We start from the raw sequence: 18,214 nt of genomic DNA on the forward strand, positions 1-18,214 counted from the left end.
ATTTTATATTTATGCTAAGATATATTTACCTATATTAATGCTGATTTAATTACACATGCAATTTATGTTATTTAAAATTTTGATGCAATAATACAAAGAAAAAAGAATGCGAACGTGTTGGAAACTGACAGCATCAAACGTGAACAGTAAAAAATACGCAGTGTGCAGTCACGTGTCATTTGGGCTACGTCACTGGATTCCCCTGTCCGCTACTGATAACATTGCGCATGCGCACACTCAGACTAGTTCAGAGCAGCCCGTACATCTCTCACGCGCTGGGAAGACGGAGCTCCAGCTGGAACATCCAGGGTAAGAGTATCGTCTTACGACACTTTTTCAGGGCACTTGACGTTAACATAGGCGTTATCGTACCCATCATGCATTTCCTTACGTACGAGACGCGAATGAACACGACGCGGCAATCAAAAAAGTATCATTATTTTATATTCATTACGCTACAGGCGGAAACCTGTATACGTTAAGTATATGCGCGAGTTGTTACATAAATGCAGTTAGCGACGGAATGAACAAGGCTCGCGGAATTCCAGCATTTTCTGCCTTCCTTTCCGCATGAAAGTGTGCCATATGATTGCACAGTGTTGTTTACAATAAGAAGGTGGAGGGGGAGGTTTCATTTTGCAAGAGTAAGCCGAATAGAGCGCTGCTGTGAAGAAAGTATGAATAATCAGAGCTTTGAGAATATGTCTCTGAATCTAATGAGCTGCCTGCTTAGACACGATTTTCGTAGTATTTGCCTGTAATGTGTAATTTCCAAATAATTCCCGCATCCACTGTGACGGACAATAATTATTTTATTTCATCAAGCAACCAGAGATGCTGATGCATTTTTAGTTATTTAATTATTGCTAACGAACATACGCATTTGTTACAGAGGCTAAATATAGTACCCTGTGAATTGTCTTTTGATAAGATGGTATTTTGACAGGTGCTATTTTAAGACAAGTAAAATAAAAGGTCTGAAGCACTGGGGCAGAAGTGAAATGTTCTGTTTTCAATAGAGAAATCCATGTTATTACGTGCAGCTACATGGAGTTTAGTTTCTTCTTGGTTTAAGCTTTCTATTTCTGCTCACTGACTGGGACTGCATTAGCAGGTATGCCACCTGACTCGCACAGTATTTCAATGTGTTGTGAATAATTGCTTTGTGTGTTGTGAAAAAAGACTCAGACTGGATTAGTGCTTGATTTATATTCAGAGGTATCTGCAAGCTTCTTGAAAAAAGAAATAAATCTCTTGCTTTATTTTTTCATTCTAGTTTGCTTATAATCTAAACACCTGTATATTTCCAGTGTTAGCATTTTTATTTATTTATATATATATATATATATGATTTTTTTTTGTTGTCATTTTTACTATTTAGGTTTATTTTTTCAGTTTTACTGTAATTTGTTTCTAGTTAATAATTTCTGTGCTTCACCTTTTAATGGCAACATTTCAATTTTCTATAGTTTTTATTTTAATAGAATTTAATTTTTTATTTTAATTTAGTTTTTAAATTTTTTTTTATCTCAGCTTTATTTTAATTAAATCTTTTTAATAGAGGTATTAGATTTATCTTACTACAATAACCCTGTATTTAACCCCTGATATGATGAAAAATTATATGCTATGATAATTATTGTTAATTACATGCAAGCGTTTGTTAGGTTTTTCTTATTTTTTTTTTTTTTACAATCGATACCCAGTGATTTAATATGGCAATTCAATGTGCTTTGCATTTCAGTTACTGAGTCCTATTAAACAGCGTTAGTCAGATAATCCCGGCATCCAGGCCTCATAAACATGGCTACATATCTTAAACTCCAGTGGCTGTAGATAAGAGTGCTCTTGTTTCCAGCCAAGTCGAGGATCATTTTTCTTGTCCTATTGAAGTGCAGGCTGTTGATGAAAAGCTCAGTGTTAGAAGCAATTCCCTCAGTCTGCATGTTCTGTGCAGTGTCTCTGGAAAAGATTAATTTTATGTGACTTTTATTGAATCTTATGCTCTCTGGTTAGAAGCATTGATCCATTTAGGCTTTGTTTATGTGTGTGATTGTGCGGCATCGGTCAGCGAGCAGCTAGGTGATCGAGCCCTGTGCTTTCAATCGAAGAGGATATCAGTCTTAAGTTCACAGCCTCTGATACCGTGACCGATACGAGTGAGGTTTCCCTTGAGGAAATTAAAGGACATGTTGCGTAATGATGGAAATAAAACAGCCTCAATTTAACCTCTCTGTGGCCTTATTTTCACATCAAAGACTGACTCTCTCACACCATTAATACGGAAATACTTTTCACACCTGATATAGATTTCTGCAAACTTTTACATGATCTTTAAATCCAGACTAAATCCGATGTTTTTTGTCTATTAACATACTGTCCTGCATGATTGTTATATTGTTCCTATACCATAGATAATCATTTTTTACCTTTTTTACATTTTTTTTCTCAACCAGCATGCATTTTGCTTTTAATGCATAAACAAGTGATCTAGTTCAGTGGTTCTCAAAGGGTCAGTAACAGGACAGTTCTGTTAGTAGAGACAGCAGGATAAAAACAATGCAAATAATTAAATGTTGGTTTGTGCTTACCATAGTGTTTTCAAATGTGATCACTTATAATAATAATAGTAATAATAAAAATAAAAAATATTCCTATTTCATTTTTGTACTTTTAGTGTGTTAAGAATTTTAGTAGTATTGGGTCGCGGCATGACATTCAACGTATATCTGGACTTTGATGCAAAACTAATTGAAAACCACTGTTGTGGCTCACCAGTTTTCTAGTTTTTTGACCGACTTGACCTTGCACACAAGCCAGCCCAATATCTCCCTCCCTGAGACATTCATCACACATGTAATTATCTTTCTCTCTGCTCTGCTGACTCTGATATCACTGCACTGCTTTGGTAACCCTAACCCATTCAGTTCTTTAAACCAGTAGACCAGTTCATCTGTGTCCCATCACTCTGACAGCAGGTCCTCTACGCTCGGCCCGAGGCTCAAGATGAAGGGGCATTTTGTTGCATGGACGGATGAATGGAGCTGAAGACGGGGCAGTGCTCCAAGTGCAGGGAGGCGGGAATATTGCAGCGTGTGCATTTACTCTTTTGAATGCTGAGATTTATAAAGCACAAGTGAACACTCCCAGAGAAGCGGTCATGTGTAGGAGTTTGGTATTGGTCTTAACACTCACCCTAACATACAGCTGTTTTTTTCCGCCTTGTGCTTCTCAAAGATAAGTGTGAAAAGAGGCGGGAGCAATTGACACTCTTTCTGACTCTGGTCGCTGTGCGTGTGTGTGTGTGCGCGCACTTGTGGGTGCGTATGCCAGCCAAGTCACGCTCCTCCAGCTCTGCATTATGTAATCGTCCTCTCAGTCCTAATGCATTTCTCAGGGTTTTGTCAAAAGCCTAAGGGAGTAGTCTCTGGCCTTTTTGAGTCTTGTAGAAATGATTGAGGTATAGCATGAATGATTGTTCTCCTGCATGCAGTTTTCATTTAGTTTGACTTACAGAAGCTGCTGCTCTGGTGGTCTTGCAAGGTTTCGGTTGTTACCACTAGTTATCAGTTGTGGATCATTTTTATCGATAACCCAAAAAAAAGACAAGTTCATAATAGTTCAAATGAATCCCAAAATGTCAAAATTTAAACAAAAAAAATGTCTTCTAAAATAAGTTATATCTACTAAGACAAGACAGTGTTTTACAAAAAGCAGGTTAGGGTTAGGTTAGCATCTCTCAAAAATTACAGTTCTGTCATCTATGATTCACCTTCATGTTGTTGGTTTTTTATTAACTATTTCTGGACCACGTTGACTATCAGTGTTTCCCCCCTGCGCTGTGGTAACCCCCGATCCATTAAATATCTTATTGTGGTTCAGCAAAACCAAGAAATTCGTATAGGTTTGAAACAAACTGAGGTTGAGTAAATGATGACAGAATTTTCTGGTGAACTGCTTTTTTAACACTCTGTTCCAACAAAACCACTGGCGGCAGTCGAAAGGAAAGTGAACTAGCCTGTCATTTAATAGGGAAACGTGTCATTTGTCTGTAGAATTATATGAGGAGCAGATGGCCTTTTCACACAGACAGGATTAAGTACTTGTGTATATTATACTGTATCCGTGATGTCAAATCAATAAGCATTACCATATTTGATATCCGCACTGCACAGATGGCATCATTGTGTTTGTTAACTATGTCCAGTGCTTCATAGTAACACATACTTTTGCGCTGAGATTCTGTGCAATGGGTTTCATAACGTAGCATCGTATTAACAGGCTCTGACAGACTCTGTGTTGCTTCATGGTGTGGTCAGTCTGTATAAACACAGCTGCAAGGAAGTTTACCACAAAAGAGGACATTAAAGTACTCAACCATAATGTTACACTTAATGAAAATGTTTTGAATGCTCGATGTTATATGTTATTATAATTATTAACATTTATTATGATTAATGAAATAGTTGTATATGTCTTATGATATAATTATATATTCTACATTAAAAATGTGTTGAAAATCATTATATATTTTATACTACGATTTGAAGATTTGTGGTTTTAGTAATTGTAATTTTGTTTAGCATTTTTTGCAGGATGCATTCGTGATATCAAAAATGTGTCTTTCAATGCTAAAATAAAAATATTCTTTCTATTTATCAAAGATAAAAATACATATAATGTCCACAGAAATACTAATGGGAAATGTGTGGATGAGTATGTTAGGTTACGTTTAGGTATTGAGTAGGGTTGGGGATGTAGAAAAAGGCATTAATGTGTGCTTAATTACTTCTAATAAATGGTTAATATTCTAGTAATATGCATGCTAATAAGCAACTTAAAAGACCCTAAAACAAAGTGTGTCCTTGGCACCAAATCAGCATCTTAGAATGATTTCTAAATATTAGAATATTAGAGTGGCTACTAAAATTTCAGCTTTGTATTACAGAAACAAATTGGATATTAAAAGATTTAATTTATATTAATTTGTAATATTGTATTACAGTATTACTGTTTTTGCTGTATCCTTGATTAAATAAATGCAGTATGTTTAACAACAAATGATTGTTATTTTTTTAGGTCCAGCTACTGTGACACAGTTGTGGAACTACAGACAGTGCTTCCCTCCCTGAGCATTTTTTAGCGGGCATCTTCACATCTCACCTAGGGACTGAATTACCCCCATAACAAAGTATGGAGGGGGCCGTGGTGAACAACCTCATAGACTTTGACTCGCCTCCAGAAGGGACAGCTCCCTCGGTTCTCGGACCTCCCAGTGGGGTGGGATTTTTCTCATCCGAGCCTCTCTTCCCTGAGTCTGCGAGCGAGGCCACGATGGAGCCCATTCTACCAGAGCCAATGGCCCCCACACACACTCCCCACAGAGAAGACGACAGTGATGCCACCGAATCTGCCGACAGCGACAACGAAGACACAGAGTCCCCGTCGCACCCATCGAGCACGCGGCGGTCCTCGTCCTGCTCCAGTCACAGCGCTGAGGACGCAGAGGAGACCGAGATAAGAGCGTTCATGAAAACCTACGTGGCAAAGCTCTTCCATGGAAGGTGAGTTGCTCCGCAAACTACACCTTCGTCAGCCATTACCACACAAAAAGGGATGTTTTGTAGAATGTTCCTGCTGCCCTCTTTCATAACTACAGTAGATATGAAACTCTAAAAAGGGATAAAAAACTAAAAAGCACCATAAAAGTGACTTGCACGCTATTGCAAGTCTTCTGAAACCTTATGATAATTTGGATCGAGGAACAAAGCAAATGTAAGTCTTTATCTTTTGACATTTTCCGCCACTGCTCACAAATCTCATTCACACAAGACCAGACACAATGCTACTGATAAGATGCACTGAAATTACGTTCTATTCCCTAGTCAAAGCTTTTGTATGGCATCAGAAGCCTTAGAATATGGTGTATGAGTCATATAGACCTCTTTTATGGGACCTTTTTTGTTCTTTGCTTAAGCTTGACAACTTTGTGACTTTGTACTTTTGGAGTATTGAAAACTATTGTTTTAAGTAAGAAAGTCATAGGGGTTTGAAACGAGTAAATGATGACAGAATTAAAAAAAATTTTTTAAGGTGAACTATTCTTTTGAATGAGGAAGAAACTTCACTTAGAATTATAGTCACATGTCAACGGATGTGTATGTTTGCATTTGTTCCTGATGTTTGAAGTACTCGCTCGCTCTCCCTATCCCTTTCTCTTTGCCTTTTTCTTTCTGCTGCTACTCCTACTTCCTTTATTTCTCTTTCCTCTCTCAGGGAGGACTTTGATCAGGAGGAGAAGGCTCGCTTTGGAGAGCTGTGCACTGGAGAGAACGGCAAAGGCAGGGAGTGGTTTTCCAAATATGTCAGTGCACAGGTATGAAAGCAGCAATGCTGAGCAATCATGAAAACACAATCACTAGATCACTCTATTCCAATTTCAAAAATATATATAAATATTTTCAAAAATATTTTCAAAATATTTAGACTTTAATCTTAGTATTTTGACTTTATTCTCATAGTATTCTACTTTATTCTCTGAATATTTTGACTTTAATCTCTTTAAAATCTTAAATTTTTACTTTTTTAAAGGTGCCACTAAAACGCCGTCGTAAAAAAATGCACCATAAACAAAATTACTGATGCATTTTTTGCAACCTATAATTTTATGAAGCAGCACTTTATTTTTAATTTTAGTATGTATTTCTGTTTCTATTATTTTAATAATTGCTTTTTATTGGTTGTCTGCCATAACATAAAAATAAATATTGGTCACGGTTGTCCAAAAATGCATCTCTATAAGCATCAAGCACAGTCTATTTAGACTAAATGTACCATTCGCAGTCTCTACTCCTGCAGTAGAATGTGCATAAACAAACAGAGTTGTGATGATAACCGTGCCTTATGTTTGCAGCGCTGCCACTCCAAATGTGTGAGTGAACAGACGTTCTACAGGCTGGTGCAGTCCTTTGCTGTTGTTTTGTTTGAGTAAGTACATCAGTGATGATATCTCAGATGAATGCCTGACATTACATGGAAGCCAAACCAAACAGTTAAGAGATCATTTACCAATTTTTTGTAGAACTCTTGGCGAGTCGGAGTGTGACTCACATGTGACCAATTTGATTGATTGACAGGTGTCACCAGGTGGATGATTATGGGCCAGCCAAACACCTCATGACCATGTGCTTCACATATTACTACATGGGTAAGAAAGTTCACCGTTAAGCCAACATTTTAAGAGGTTGTGTAGAATGTTAGAATCTGATAAAGAAACTCCCAGACCTCCTCTCACTTCCTTTTTACAGCCTATGACTCAGGCATTACTGGCAATGCCTCTTATTGTTTCGGAAAAAATTTAACAGTGCTGTTTTAATGTTTTCAAGGGAGCTTGGTTTATATGACCTAGTATAAAAACTGGTGGGGGGGGTATACATTTTATTGTCCAAAGTTATTACAAAATATTTATTTCATCTATTGAGTTATTTTCAAGTAAGTTGCATTTTAAAAAAATGTGCTTAAAATTTCACTATATTACCATTTTTTCTTATTGAATAGTATACAAATCCAGTGGTCCATAGCTGCTAATGATTTGGAGCCCTTTTGTTATCATGCTAATAATCTCTTCAGAATCAAATCATGATTAATCTATCATATCATAATCTAATTGTAAACTTCACACTCATAAAATACACTGTGTGTGACTGCCTAGTATGCCTTTTTAATGACATTTATTTGAATTTCTAATGAATATGTGTGTGTGTGACAGGTAAGTCCCAGCTGTCTCCCACAGAGCTGCTGGAGAGGCCCAGCGGGGGGATCGACTCGTACCTGCGCAGTGGAAAGGTCTGGCTCTCTGGAAAGAAAGATATCGCAGAGCGACTGCTCAAAAACACTTCCACTAAGACTGATGTCAAAGGATTCTTTGGCGGTCTGGAGAGCAAACTGAGAGGACCCTTGGGCCGAAAGAATGAGTGGGTGATTTTCTGCCATCGCTATTATTCACTCTCTTAGTTAGTGACACTTCTGCTGCTCACAAACTCTTCCGGTTCTCATTCTGTCCTCCTCAGAGACACGGACAAACCTGCTGAACAGAAAACTAAAACTCCAGGTAGTTACTCTGTGTTTGTAATCAGGTCTTTTCTCAACTGTGATAATCTCATGTCTTGTTGTTGTTAGACGTCTCTTATATAGTTTTCTTTATGTATATTGGTGATGTGATTTAGTGGTTAAGAATCTGGGTTGGTTACCAAAACCATTCATTAGCTTCCACCATTATGCTGTTGAGCAAGACCCTTAACCCACAGAGATTGTCTCTGTAGACGTGTAGGTGTTTTGAGTCTTTAACTGTGCTTATCTCTGTTTGTGTTCCCTGTAGTTTCTCCCCCTCTCTCCCCGGATAGAAAAGAAGAGGAGAAAATCTACCTGTACACACACCTAAAACAGCAGCCCATTTGGTAGTTTGCCAGTAATCCTTTTCCCTACCTTTTAAATTAACAGTTTAAGTTTCTGAAAAGTATCCTTTCATATAATCAGCATTTAAATGAAACATATATTTAGATAAAAACATATAGTTACATTTATTTATTTATTAGCGGTGTCAAAATTATGACATGCAATTCATTTTAAATGATAATAAAAAATATTTTTTATTATTTTAAATGTGACATTTATACAAATGTAAAAACAAATACTGTCTTTATGTTGTTTGTACATTAGTTTAAATATTGAATGTGAAATTATTGCAATATAAAAGTATATTTAAAAATGATTAATTTCAGAAAAATATGCAATTACGGGAAAAATGTAATAGAATGACAAAAGAAAAATACCATAAAAAATAGTTATCATGAAGATAATGACAGCATAATAAACTTTTTTTATTATTATTCATTTTAAATCTTTAAAATAATTTATGACAATGCAATATGTCTTCAAATATAATAATTTCTATGCTGAAAAAGCTGTATTTTCAGTAGCGATTATCAGTGTCACATGACCCTTCAGTTATCACTCTAGTATGCTGATTTGCTACTTTCTTTTTATTATCATTTATATTATGTTGAAAAGAGGTGTAAATATTTTATGGAAACATTTTATCTCATGGAAACATTAATTACATTTACTAAAACAAATGGTACCACAATATTAAGATATTTTACCTTATATAAATAATATATCACTATTTTTTGCATTACAGTAATGTAAAACAAAACAAAATGTATTTGCAATAGGATAAAATGAAGCAATGAAAAAGCCTGGTGGGTTTAATTTACAACAATCTTCTTGTCTGTTGATGTTTTGGAATACCTCCAAAGCGATTTTAACATTGTTCAGGCACAATGTCCAATCATTTACCTCATTTAGACGCTGTAGTTACTTCGGTTGCATCTGTTTCTCTTTGTCTTCTTTAAAAGGCACACTCTGAGGTTTTGGAACGCAGCATTTTTCGATGCCGTCCACTGTGAGAGAAATAAAAGATCCCCACCACAAGGTGAGAGATTGCAGGGTTTTCCACAGTACACTCTGTAATTCTTAATGCTTTTTTACAGAACGCTTCTTTCCTCTTTCTCCTGATATATCGTGCTATTAAACAAAACAGACTTCGCACGGCACCTAATGCACATGTTAGATTGCGTGTTTGTTTAGACTGCGTGTTTGTTTGTGTGTCTGTTAAAGCCAGAGGGAGAGATTGAGAGTTTACTTTGTGTTTGATAGATTGTTAGTGATGTTGAAGTAAACTACCCAGAAGTTTGAGTCGAGGTGCGTGACTGTGTGCCCGGTACATATGACAGTCTTACAGTGTATTTGCAGTCTGGATGAGTCCTGCAGCCTTTCTCTGTGCTCTTATGGTTTACTCTTCCACAGTGCTCATCTGCTCATCATCCTCTCTTGCCTTTCTTTCTCCCTGTGACTCTCTTTCTCTCTCTTTCTCTTTCTCTTTCTCTGCATGTGACTTTAACCCTTTATCTCCCTGTGCCTTGCTGCCTCACGCAGGCGGACGGCTGAGGAAGAGAAAGATGAAAGGTCTGTCCTTCATTCCGTCTGCTGCCCTGGACATTGCAAGATAGAGGCTGGAAAGGAGGATTAAAATAGAGAGGGGATAGTTAGATGGGTTAGAATGTACTGAGAGTAAAAGAGTGAAAGCACAGGATAAATTAAAGGGAAAGTGAAGGGAGTTTAAGGAAAAGATGAAAGTCTGACTGAATTAGGCCACCGTTTACTTACACTCTACAAAGAAAACTTGAAAATATCAGGCAATTTTAGTGTTTTCTAGACTTGAATAAGAATTTACATGAATAAGAAATGTACTAATAAAAATTCAAAATATACACTCGGCAAGATGATTGTCTCTTATACGCATTATAAAACTTTAATTTGAGATATATTTTATTTCTGTACAAAAATGTAAGGTATGATGTTAATGTTTTACTGCTTACAGATTTTGTGAAACCATAAAAAACATTTTCAGCATTCTTTTATAAATAGAAAAAAGTTCAGAAGTATGCTAATATATTTTTAGTATATTGTAAAAAATATATATTTGTTTAATTTGTGTAAGTGTAAATGTTTTTTCACTTTTGTTCAATTTATTGTTGTTGCTTTTTTTAAATGAAATTATTTCTTTAAATATATATATATATGTTGCTGCCTTATGTTAAAATACTTTTTTGTCACATCAATCTACACTCCATAACTATAAGGCAAAAAAAAAAATTTTTAACATCTCAAATTTATTAAAAATTTCCATTGCATAAGTATTCATAGCCTTATCTGGGACAGTTGAAATTTAGCTCAGGAGCATTCATGTTTCTTGTAGATGTTACTACACAAGTGAACCTGTGGCAAATTCAATTGCATATTTTCGGATTAACCTCGATTCTAAGCATCATGTTTGAAGGAAACCAGCTTTGCTCATGTCCTGCAGAGTACCATCCCAAAAGTGAAGTGTGCTGCTAGCAGCCTCATGCTGTGACGCTGTTTTTCAGCGCCAGGCACTGAGGGACTCATCAGAGCAGAAGAAACGCTCAGTGCACCAAAATATAGAGATAGCTTTAAAGGAAACTCCGTCCAGAGCATTCAGAAACTAATACTGGGCAGAAGGTTCACCTTCTAACAGGACAATGACTCTAAAGACGCAGCAAGTGTGGCTTATAGACAACTCTGTGAATTTCCTTAAGTGGCCCAGCCACAGCTTGGGATTGAACCTGATCAAATATTTCTGGAGAAATCTGAACATGTACATCTGCACCCATCCAACCTGATAGAGCTTGAGAAGTGAAGAGGAGATTATTGACAAGTTGCTTGTCGCATCAAACTGAAAAGACTTGAGACTGTAAAGATGCTTCAGCGAAATATTTAGTGTAGGGTATGAAAACTTATGCAATGCACTTATTTGACTTTTTTATTTTTAATAAATTTACAAAGATGTTAAAAACCTTTTTTGTGCTGTACAGTTATGGTGTATGGAGTGTAGATTGATGTGGAAAAAAGTAATTTAAAGCAGTTTAACATAAGGCAGCAACGTAACAAAATGTGAAAAAATGTATGAATACTATTGCAAGGCACTGTATACTTATATATTTCAGCACAGGATCCAGTAAGGAAGTTGTGTAATGTTCTGATAACATTTTCATCAGCATTCAAAGGAAACTAGGTCCTCGACAGAACAGAAAAAAAGATCATGTTGATCACATTTGCCTTAGGCATAATGCTTTGTATTTTTTATCACACAGTCTACATTGTCTACTATTCTGTCTACTTTGTTAAAATCGTGGACCTTAAAAACAGATCAAATATTTATTAATAATAAAACTGTTCTGACAGCAAGGAAAACATGAATAATAATAATAATAAAAAAACATATACTCATGCAGGAAGTATAGTAAAATAAATGTTAACTTTAACATGGAAAGTGAACATGCATGTTGTTGATTTCAAAAACCTCGTATCCAATCAAACGTGGTATTTTGGCATGGTATATCAAATCATCTGGCCAGCATGGACAGGTTGCATGACATGACTTCATTATTGAAAACCATAATATTAATACATTTCAATGTTTAACAAAGGACATTTTTGTTTACCTTTGTACGATAAACAATTTTGGGACTGTTTTGGGGCCAGCGTAAAAAATGTGTTTCTAAAATGTGATCTGCATTGTAGAAAATGAGAAGAGGGCAGTGAGATCACAGTATTCACTTTTCCTGTATTATATGCTGTATCACTGCATGCAGTCAGAATGTATTGTATGCCTATTCATTGCTATGTCGACTGTTAACCAGCTTGAACTGTTAGAGGTGGCAGTCACAACTATCACTAGTGGCCATACTTGCTGTTAGGGGTTCTTTCATATCCCCAGCCAAAAGTATTACACTTCGACATGCAATTCTGTTTGTGCTACAGACATAAATGATTCATCAAATCATCAAATCTCTTCTGAAAGAGACTGTTACTATCACTTTGCTGAGTGTTCAGACAGTTTTCACCTGGTAGACTAAAAGCTAACGTTAAAAATGCTCTGGATAAAAATATATTTAAATGTAAGACAGGGGCAAAACAAATAGCTTTTCCAGTAAGATCTTAAGTTATATTTTAGGAAAGGAACATTTTGCACATGGAAAAATGCATTAATTTGTTGCCTGAGCGTTTGTTCCTGTTCCGTGAGCTGAATTATGCTGTTGGTCTGTGTTGCTCATATGCTTCTTATTATTTATTATTTAAATTTTGTCTTGTTTTTGTTTTGATTCATTGTGAATCATGGCTGCAGATGACTGCTCACTAAAGCTTATTCTAAAATGTTTGTTGGATTTTGCATGAGCACCAATGAATGGCTAATACACATTTGTTCTTTTCTATGATTGTTTTTTTTGTTGTTGTTTTCTTTTTTTTTTTTACACCTTTTAACTCTCTAACCTCTCAGTATTTATTGTGAAAAGTTTCATAATGAACTTTAACATTTTGAAAAATATGTCTTGACGCTCTCTCATGCTTTATGAGAGAAATATCAGTGACCTCTGACCTTGACCCCTTTGTTTTTGTACTGTCAGAGAGAAGTGGTGTCACATGACCCAGGAAGAGAAAGATGATAGCTCCAGATTTAATGAGAACATCACTTTCGGTCAGCTGGGGTGAGTTGCATGACACATACACAATATTGACTAAAACAATGTTCACTGCATGTTTTCGGGAGTTGTTTTGTATGCTCATGTGCTCATAAATAATCGCTTCTTTTATCCAGAACATTCACCCATAACATGGTGGCTTTCGGATTGAGCAAGAAACTCTGCAATGACTTCCTGAAGAAACAGGCAGTCATCGGAAATCTTAATGAAGGTAATATGGCTTTCTAGCTCTCTGTTCTATTGTGAGATATGAAAAATAAATATTTTTATTATCAATCTTAAAAACAGCTGTGCTACTTAATGTCATGCAGTAATCTTTAGTTTTTTGTAAATGTCTTTACTGTCACTTTTGTTCCGTGTGAATCATATTTACACATTACATTTTTCAGAACAATACAAGCTGCTGTGTGATCACATTGAGCAGATGGCTGCAGAGTGAACATCCAAAGCCATTGAAACTCTACCATTCACATGGGCGCATCCACTCAAGCTCTGATGATCAGTATTCTACACAGTTTCGCCTCTATTATCACTCCAAGGTCCTACCAGCAGACCTTACTAACCAGTACAGAAATAACGCCAACTAAAACAGTTGGCATAGATCAGCCACATCCCGTGATCCTTCAAGTGTCCAGCTGTTGTGTGAAAATGGTTTATTTTTGTCCAAACTGCAACAATGTGAAAAACAAATATGCACATATTCTGGAATAGCAATATGGCTTCAGGCATCAGAGTTTATATTGTATGATGTGAAAATCACCATTTAAAATATTCCATATATTTTTCCTGCTACTTTTATGTACATAACTGTAGTACTAAAAGTGTCCTTTAAGCTAATACAGTGACAAATAACGAACAAAAAATACAGTACAACAATATCAGTATTTCACTATATCAATATCAACAAAATCAATATTATTAGTCAATAGTATTGCTCTCCAGAAGTCTCCACTGGTCTGTTATTGTTATATGTTCCCCTTTATTGCACTTTTCAGATTTTGTGTTCTTCCTGTATGGATAAATAGAGTGTTAATTGTGCAGTTGACATCCTCAAAACATATGGAGACTGGAACTGTCTATTCCCCGGTTTAAGTGCCTTTAGTCATTTACGTAAACGGTGATCTTCCCATTTTAGTGCGAACAAACCTGTGTCAGCATGCTGTTGTCCTCCCATGACTCTCTGGGGTAGCGCTCATAAGTTTGTGCACCCTGCCAGTAGACGTGTCAGTGTTGTATGGATAATGCTTGCGGTTGGTATTCAAGTGAGTTAAAGACATGCTGCAGCTGTTTCGATGTCGTACAGTGTTGTGTCTTTAGCGCATGGTGTGCATGCATATTGTTTACCATCTACTTACACTGTTGTGCAATTACATTTCGAGCCAGTAGAGGGCAATGATAACCCTCCGCTTTGACTGCAGATCGGTGGAGGTGAATGTCCACCACTGAGTGGGGTCTTAAAGAGCTTGGATCGAATATGTCCTCCATCTGAGGAAAAACTGAAGTTAATGTATCTGGTTTGTAAATACAGATCGTTTTGTTCACAGAATAACGTGGAGTTGGATTTCAGACATGGCTGGTTTAAATGGATCGTTGGATTGTTGAGCATTTATTTATTCGGCGTCTGTATGTGTTGTTTTATGTGAGCGCATGGTTGTATCATGAACGTGCTGGATCCAGTATGGTCTTTGCGTTTTATATGATGTTGTTAATATTGTGCTGTCTATGTAAATGTATGTTCACGGTAAGCTCAGTGGTCTGCATTGTATTTTCCCAAGTGCCCTGAATTTCTTATTGGAACGTACCTGGAAAACAACAAGAGAGGTGTTGACCTGTCTATAATGTGTGAAGTGTTTGTTATTAAAAATACATATACAAAAAAAATCGAATTATTGTTTCCTGTTATCTGCATTATTATCTTAAAAGTCCTCATCCTCATTCACCACGTTTTTTTTAAAAATTCAGTTAATGTTGTGAACATTATTACAAAATTACTTATTTCTATTGTAAATAATTTAAAATGTAATGAATTCCTGTGATGGCGAAGCTGAATTCTCCTGTTTTCAATCTCACATGATCCTTCAGAAGTCATTCTGATAATGCTGATTTGGGGCTCAAGAAACTTTTCTTATTATTAGTGATGTTGAGAAAACATGAAGAGGTGATTATAGGATGGCGCTCTGTGCCTGATAACGTGTTGCTGAGTATGTCTGTGCAGATTCAGCTCAATGTGGGAGTGTTTAAGGCTCCAGTGAAGAAAACTGCCAAATGGCTGCCACGGTTGGCTGTGTGTATAAATAAACAGCAGTCACACTGGCCTGCACTGATTGGACACACAGTAATGAGCTGTGAAAGGCCAAGCACTGGTGTCACACAATAAGAGCTCTACTACCGCTAATTAATCCCAGACCCCATCAAACAATGGACAAACCTTCCTTATCTTGAACGGTTAGTGATTGATCACATCCTTCTACGCTTTCTTTCTTTCACTTGGGTTTTCTGGCCAATTTTTTTCTTTTCCTCCTTTTCTTTTTTTTTATTATTATTTATTGATTGCGCTTATGCAGAGCCCCTAAGGGGACATGATATGAGATCTCAAAATATGAAAAGATAGGATGTGATATTTTAGTATTTATATTTTGAAATGATGGCGTTCCCTCACAAAGGCTTTGTGCTTCCCTGAGAAACCTTGTGGAATTTACTCTCTTATATTTCAAAAGTATAAATAAATCTTTCCACCAATCTCATATTATTTCCACTAACACCAAACATTTTGTAAGCAAAGTTTTTTAGAAAACACCAAACTTTTTCAAGATATCCGGACGAATATTGATAATTAAACTGTTTGGATTTCTATTGACTTTCATTGTACAGCAATAGTCACTAAAACTGTTTGATTATCATTTTCAGAAAGATTTTCTTTGACATTCCCCAGAAGAAGGTCATATAGGTTTGGAAGGATATGAGTGTGTAAAGGACGTTTTTATTTTGGTGGAAACCAAGGATAATAACTACATAGCTTACATTTCCTTTAGAATATAGACTTCACCAACTATAACAGTAGTGACATGATGGAAGAAGGATATTGTTGGAATCATTTTCAGAATGTTTTTTATTATTTTTGCTAATGAATCCTAAAAACATTGATGCTCATTTAGGTAACTAAAGTAATAATCCATGATACATTTTGAAAGTTTTAAGTGTCAGAAGAAATAACGGCAATATGAGTTTGTAATAAAAAGGACATTATTGTGCATTTATTCATGCAGTAATATTAGCTTTATTGTTTTTTTACTACATTTCTCAGTGTGAACAGGCCTTTGGAACATGTATACACTTTAAAGAAATCCTCTTTTCAACCACAGACTAGCAGTAGAAGGGCTTTAACCTCCGTATACGTCAATATATCAATCAAATTGATAATTAATAATAGGATAAGAAATACAAGCTCAAATGGCTGACTATTATTCCCTATCCAAACTATGTGGTTATAAGTTATTTATTGTTACTAACCATGTCAACATAATATCAGTTTTGATGCAATTTGGAATTCATATTTTTAATGGAGAACTAAGTAGAAAATGAAATAACACATAATCACATAATAAGGAAAAATATTGTAATATTCATATCAAAATGTAATTTAACCATAACATTTCAAAAATCGTTCAAAAATAGTTTTGTGACATCCACGTCAAACTACAAATGTTCTGGGGTTGAAATCTAAGGATAAGGGAACACAAACGTCTCTGTTTCCCGATGGTAAGTCCTATGTTTATCATTAAAATCTCTGCCTTCCCACTTTCAAACACAGAATCTCATAAACACACGTATACATCCTCTCATGCATTTATAAAGCGCGTCTCTGTTTGAACCCCGATCTTATTTACTCTGTTAGTGTGTCGTGTGATGTTTGGCTGGCCAGCTACAGACAGTTTGCTGTAGTCGGTCAGTCGGAGTGGACCTTTGAGGCCAGTGCACTTTTCGAGCCCTCTTTGGGAGGCTAAACTGGAGTCAAGTTTCTCCCCGTAGGTTAAGTGTGAACCAGACAGCCGGGTGGTCTGTAACAGGGGCCACAGACACACACTAATGGGTCTTGGGAGCTTTCATAGACACGTACACACACAACTGTAAAGGTATGTGCGGACATGCATAGACACTTTCATTCAGGCGACATTTGGCCGGCACATCTGGCTCTTAGAACTTGAAGCGATTGTTTTCAGGATGGCTTATGTTGCTCAAACATTTTCCTCATTATGAGAAGTGTGTGAAACACATGTAGGTCTTCATGATAATCCCACTAGCGCACAGAATGGCAGATTTAATGTCTTTCGTCCGCAAGGTCTGAGTTACACAGAGATCCATGATACATCATGTTATAAATACAATAAGGAATTCAAGTTGAAGCATCACATCTTTTTTAATAGTTGAATTACTATTATGTTAAATAAGTTAATTAACTATTAGTTAAATAGTTAAACAACACTTTTAAGGCCCAGAAAAGTATGAAAGACATCGTCAAAATAGTCCATCTGTCATCAGCGGTTCAATCTAAATTTTATTAAGCGACAAGAACATTTTTTGTATGCAAAGAAAATAAAAATAATGACTTTATTCGACAATTCGTCTCCTCTGTGTTTCTCGAAATGTTAAAGTCTTTTTTTTGTTTTTTGAAAGTAGCGCCGGGTAAGTTGCCTGCATTTTCCGGCTTATGAAATAGTTACAAGATCGATCAGACAGAATCAAGCATTTCAGGGAGCTATGTAGTAGATCATAATAAAATCAGCAAAAGCACATTCTGTGAAAAAAAGCTGTAAATAAAGAATTGTCTGAAATCGACAGAAAATCCACTCAGCAGAAAAAAGCAGGTGTGCTTAAACAAGGAAACACCTGAAAGGCTGCATTGGACCGCCGCTCCTCAATAATGTATACGTTACTGATTTAGTTTAGGTTTAAGATGGAAATGCGCAAGTACAAGGGTGGGCTATTGTGAAAAAAAATCAAGATAAAAAGTGTTCATTCAGCAGCTGTTAGTCAATTTAAATTCCTTGGTTTCTGTGTGAGCTACACTGGAGGAAAATGACCATGTCCAA

At 36.1% G+C, this 18,214-nt stretch overlaps 1 protein-coding gene across 3 annotated transcripts; it reads left to right on the forward strand.

The window, feature by feature from the left end:
* The first annotated feature begins 12 nt into the window (after positions 1-12).
* kiaa0513 (KIAA0513 ortholog) lies at positions 13-15,010 on the forward strand. Of its 3 annotated transcripts, XM_043264615.1 has the most exons (13): positions 13-309; positions 5,080-5,564; positions 6,277-6,376; positions 6,914-6,987; positions 7,137-7,207; positions 7,769-7,973; positions 8,070-8,110; positions 8,378-8,456; positions 9,417-9,484; positions 9,987-10,026; positions 13,050-13,130; positions 13,241-13,335; positions 13,514-15,010. In XM_043264615.1, exons 2-13 carry the CDS (start codon positions 5,194-5,196, stop codon positions 13,561-13,563), a joined length of 1,275 nt encoding a protein of 424 aa, XP_043120550.1. In that variant the 5' UTR covers positions 13-309; positions 5,080-5,193; the 3' UTR covers positions 13,564-15,010. The 3 variants fall into 3 exon arrangements, 1 of the variants encoding a protein (XP_043120550.1); XR_006253170.1 differs by lacking the exon at positions 13,514-15,010 and having other exon boundaries at positions 9,417-9,493; positions 9,997-10,026; XR_006253171.1 differs by lacking the exons at positions 9,987-10,026; positions 13,514-15,010 and having other exon boundaries at positions 9,417-9,493.
* The last annotated feature ends 3,204 nt before the right edge of the window (positions 15,011-18,214 follow it).

The sequence above is a fragment of the Puntigrus tetrazona genome, chromosome 18 (genome assembly GCF_018831695.1).
Source record: "Puntigrus tetrazona isolate hp1 chromosome 18, ASM1883169v1, whole genome shotgun sequence".
In the NCBI taxonomy this organism is placed as follows: Eukaryota; Metazoa; Chordata; class Actinopteri; order Cypriniformes; family Cyprinidae; genus Puntigrus; species Puntigrus tetrazona.

What these genes read in the sequence shown, in the direction of transcription:
- kiaa0513 (XM_043264615.1), top strand. Translation starts at nt 5,194, where the DNA reads ATGGAGGGGGCCGTGGTGAACAACCTCATAGACTTTGACTCGCCTCCA. An exon ending in CCAAATATGTCAGTGCACAG is followed by an intron (nt 6,377 to 6,913) that starts GTATGAAAGCAG and finishes TTATGTTTGCAG; the next exon opens with CGCTGCCACTCCAAATGTGT. An exon ending in CTTCACATATTACTACATGG is followed by an intron (nt 7,208 to 7,768) that starts GTAAGAAAGTTC and finishes TGTGTGTGACAG; the next exon opens with GTAAGTCCCAGCTGTCTCCC.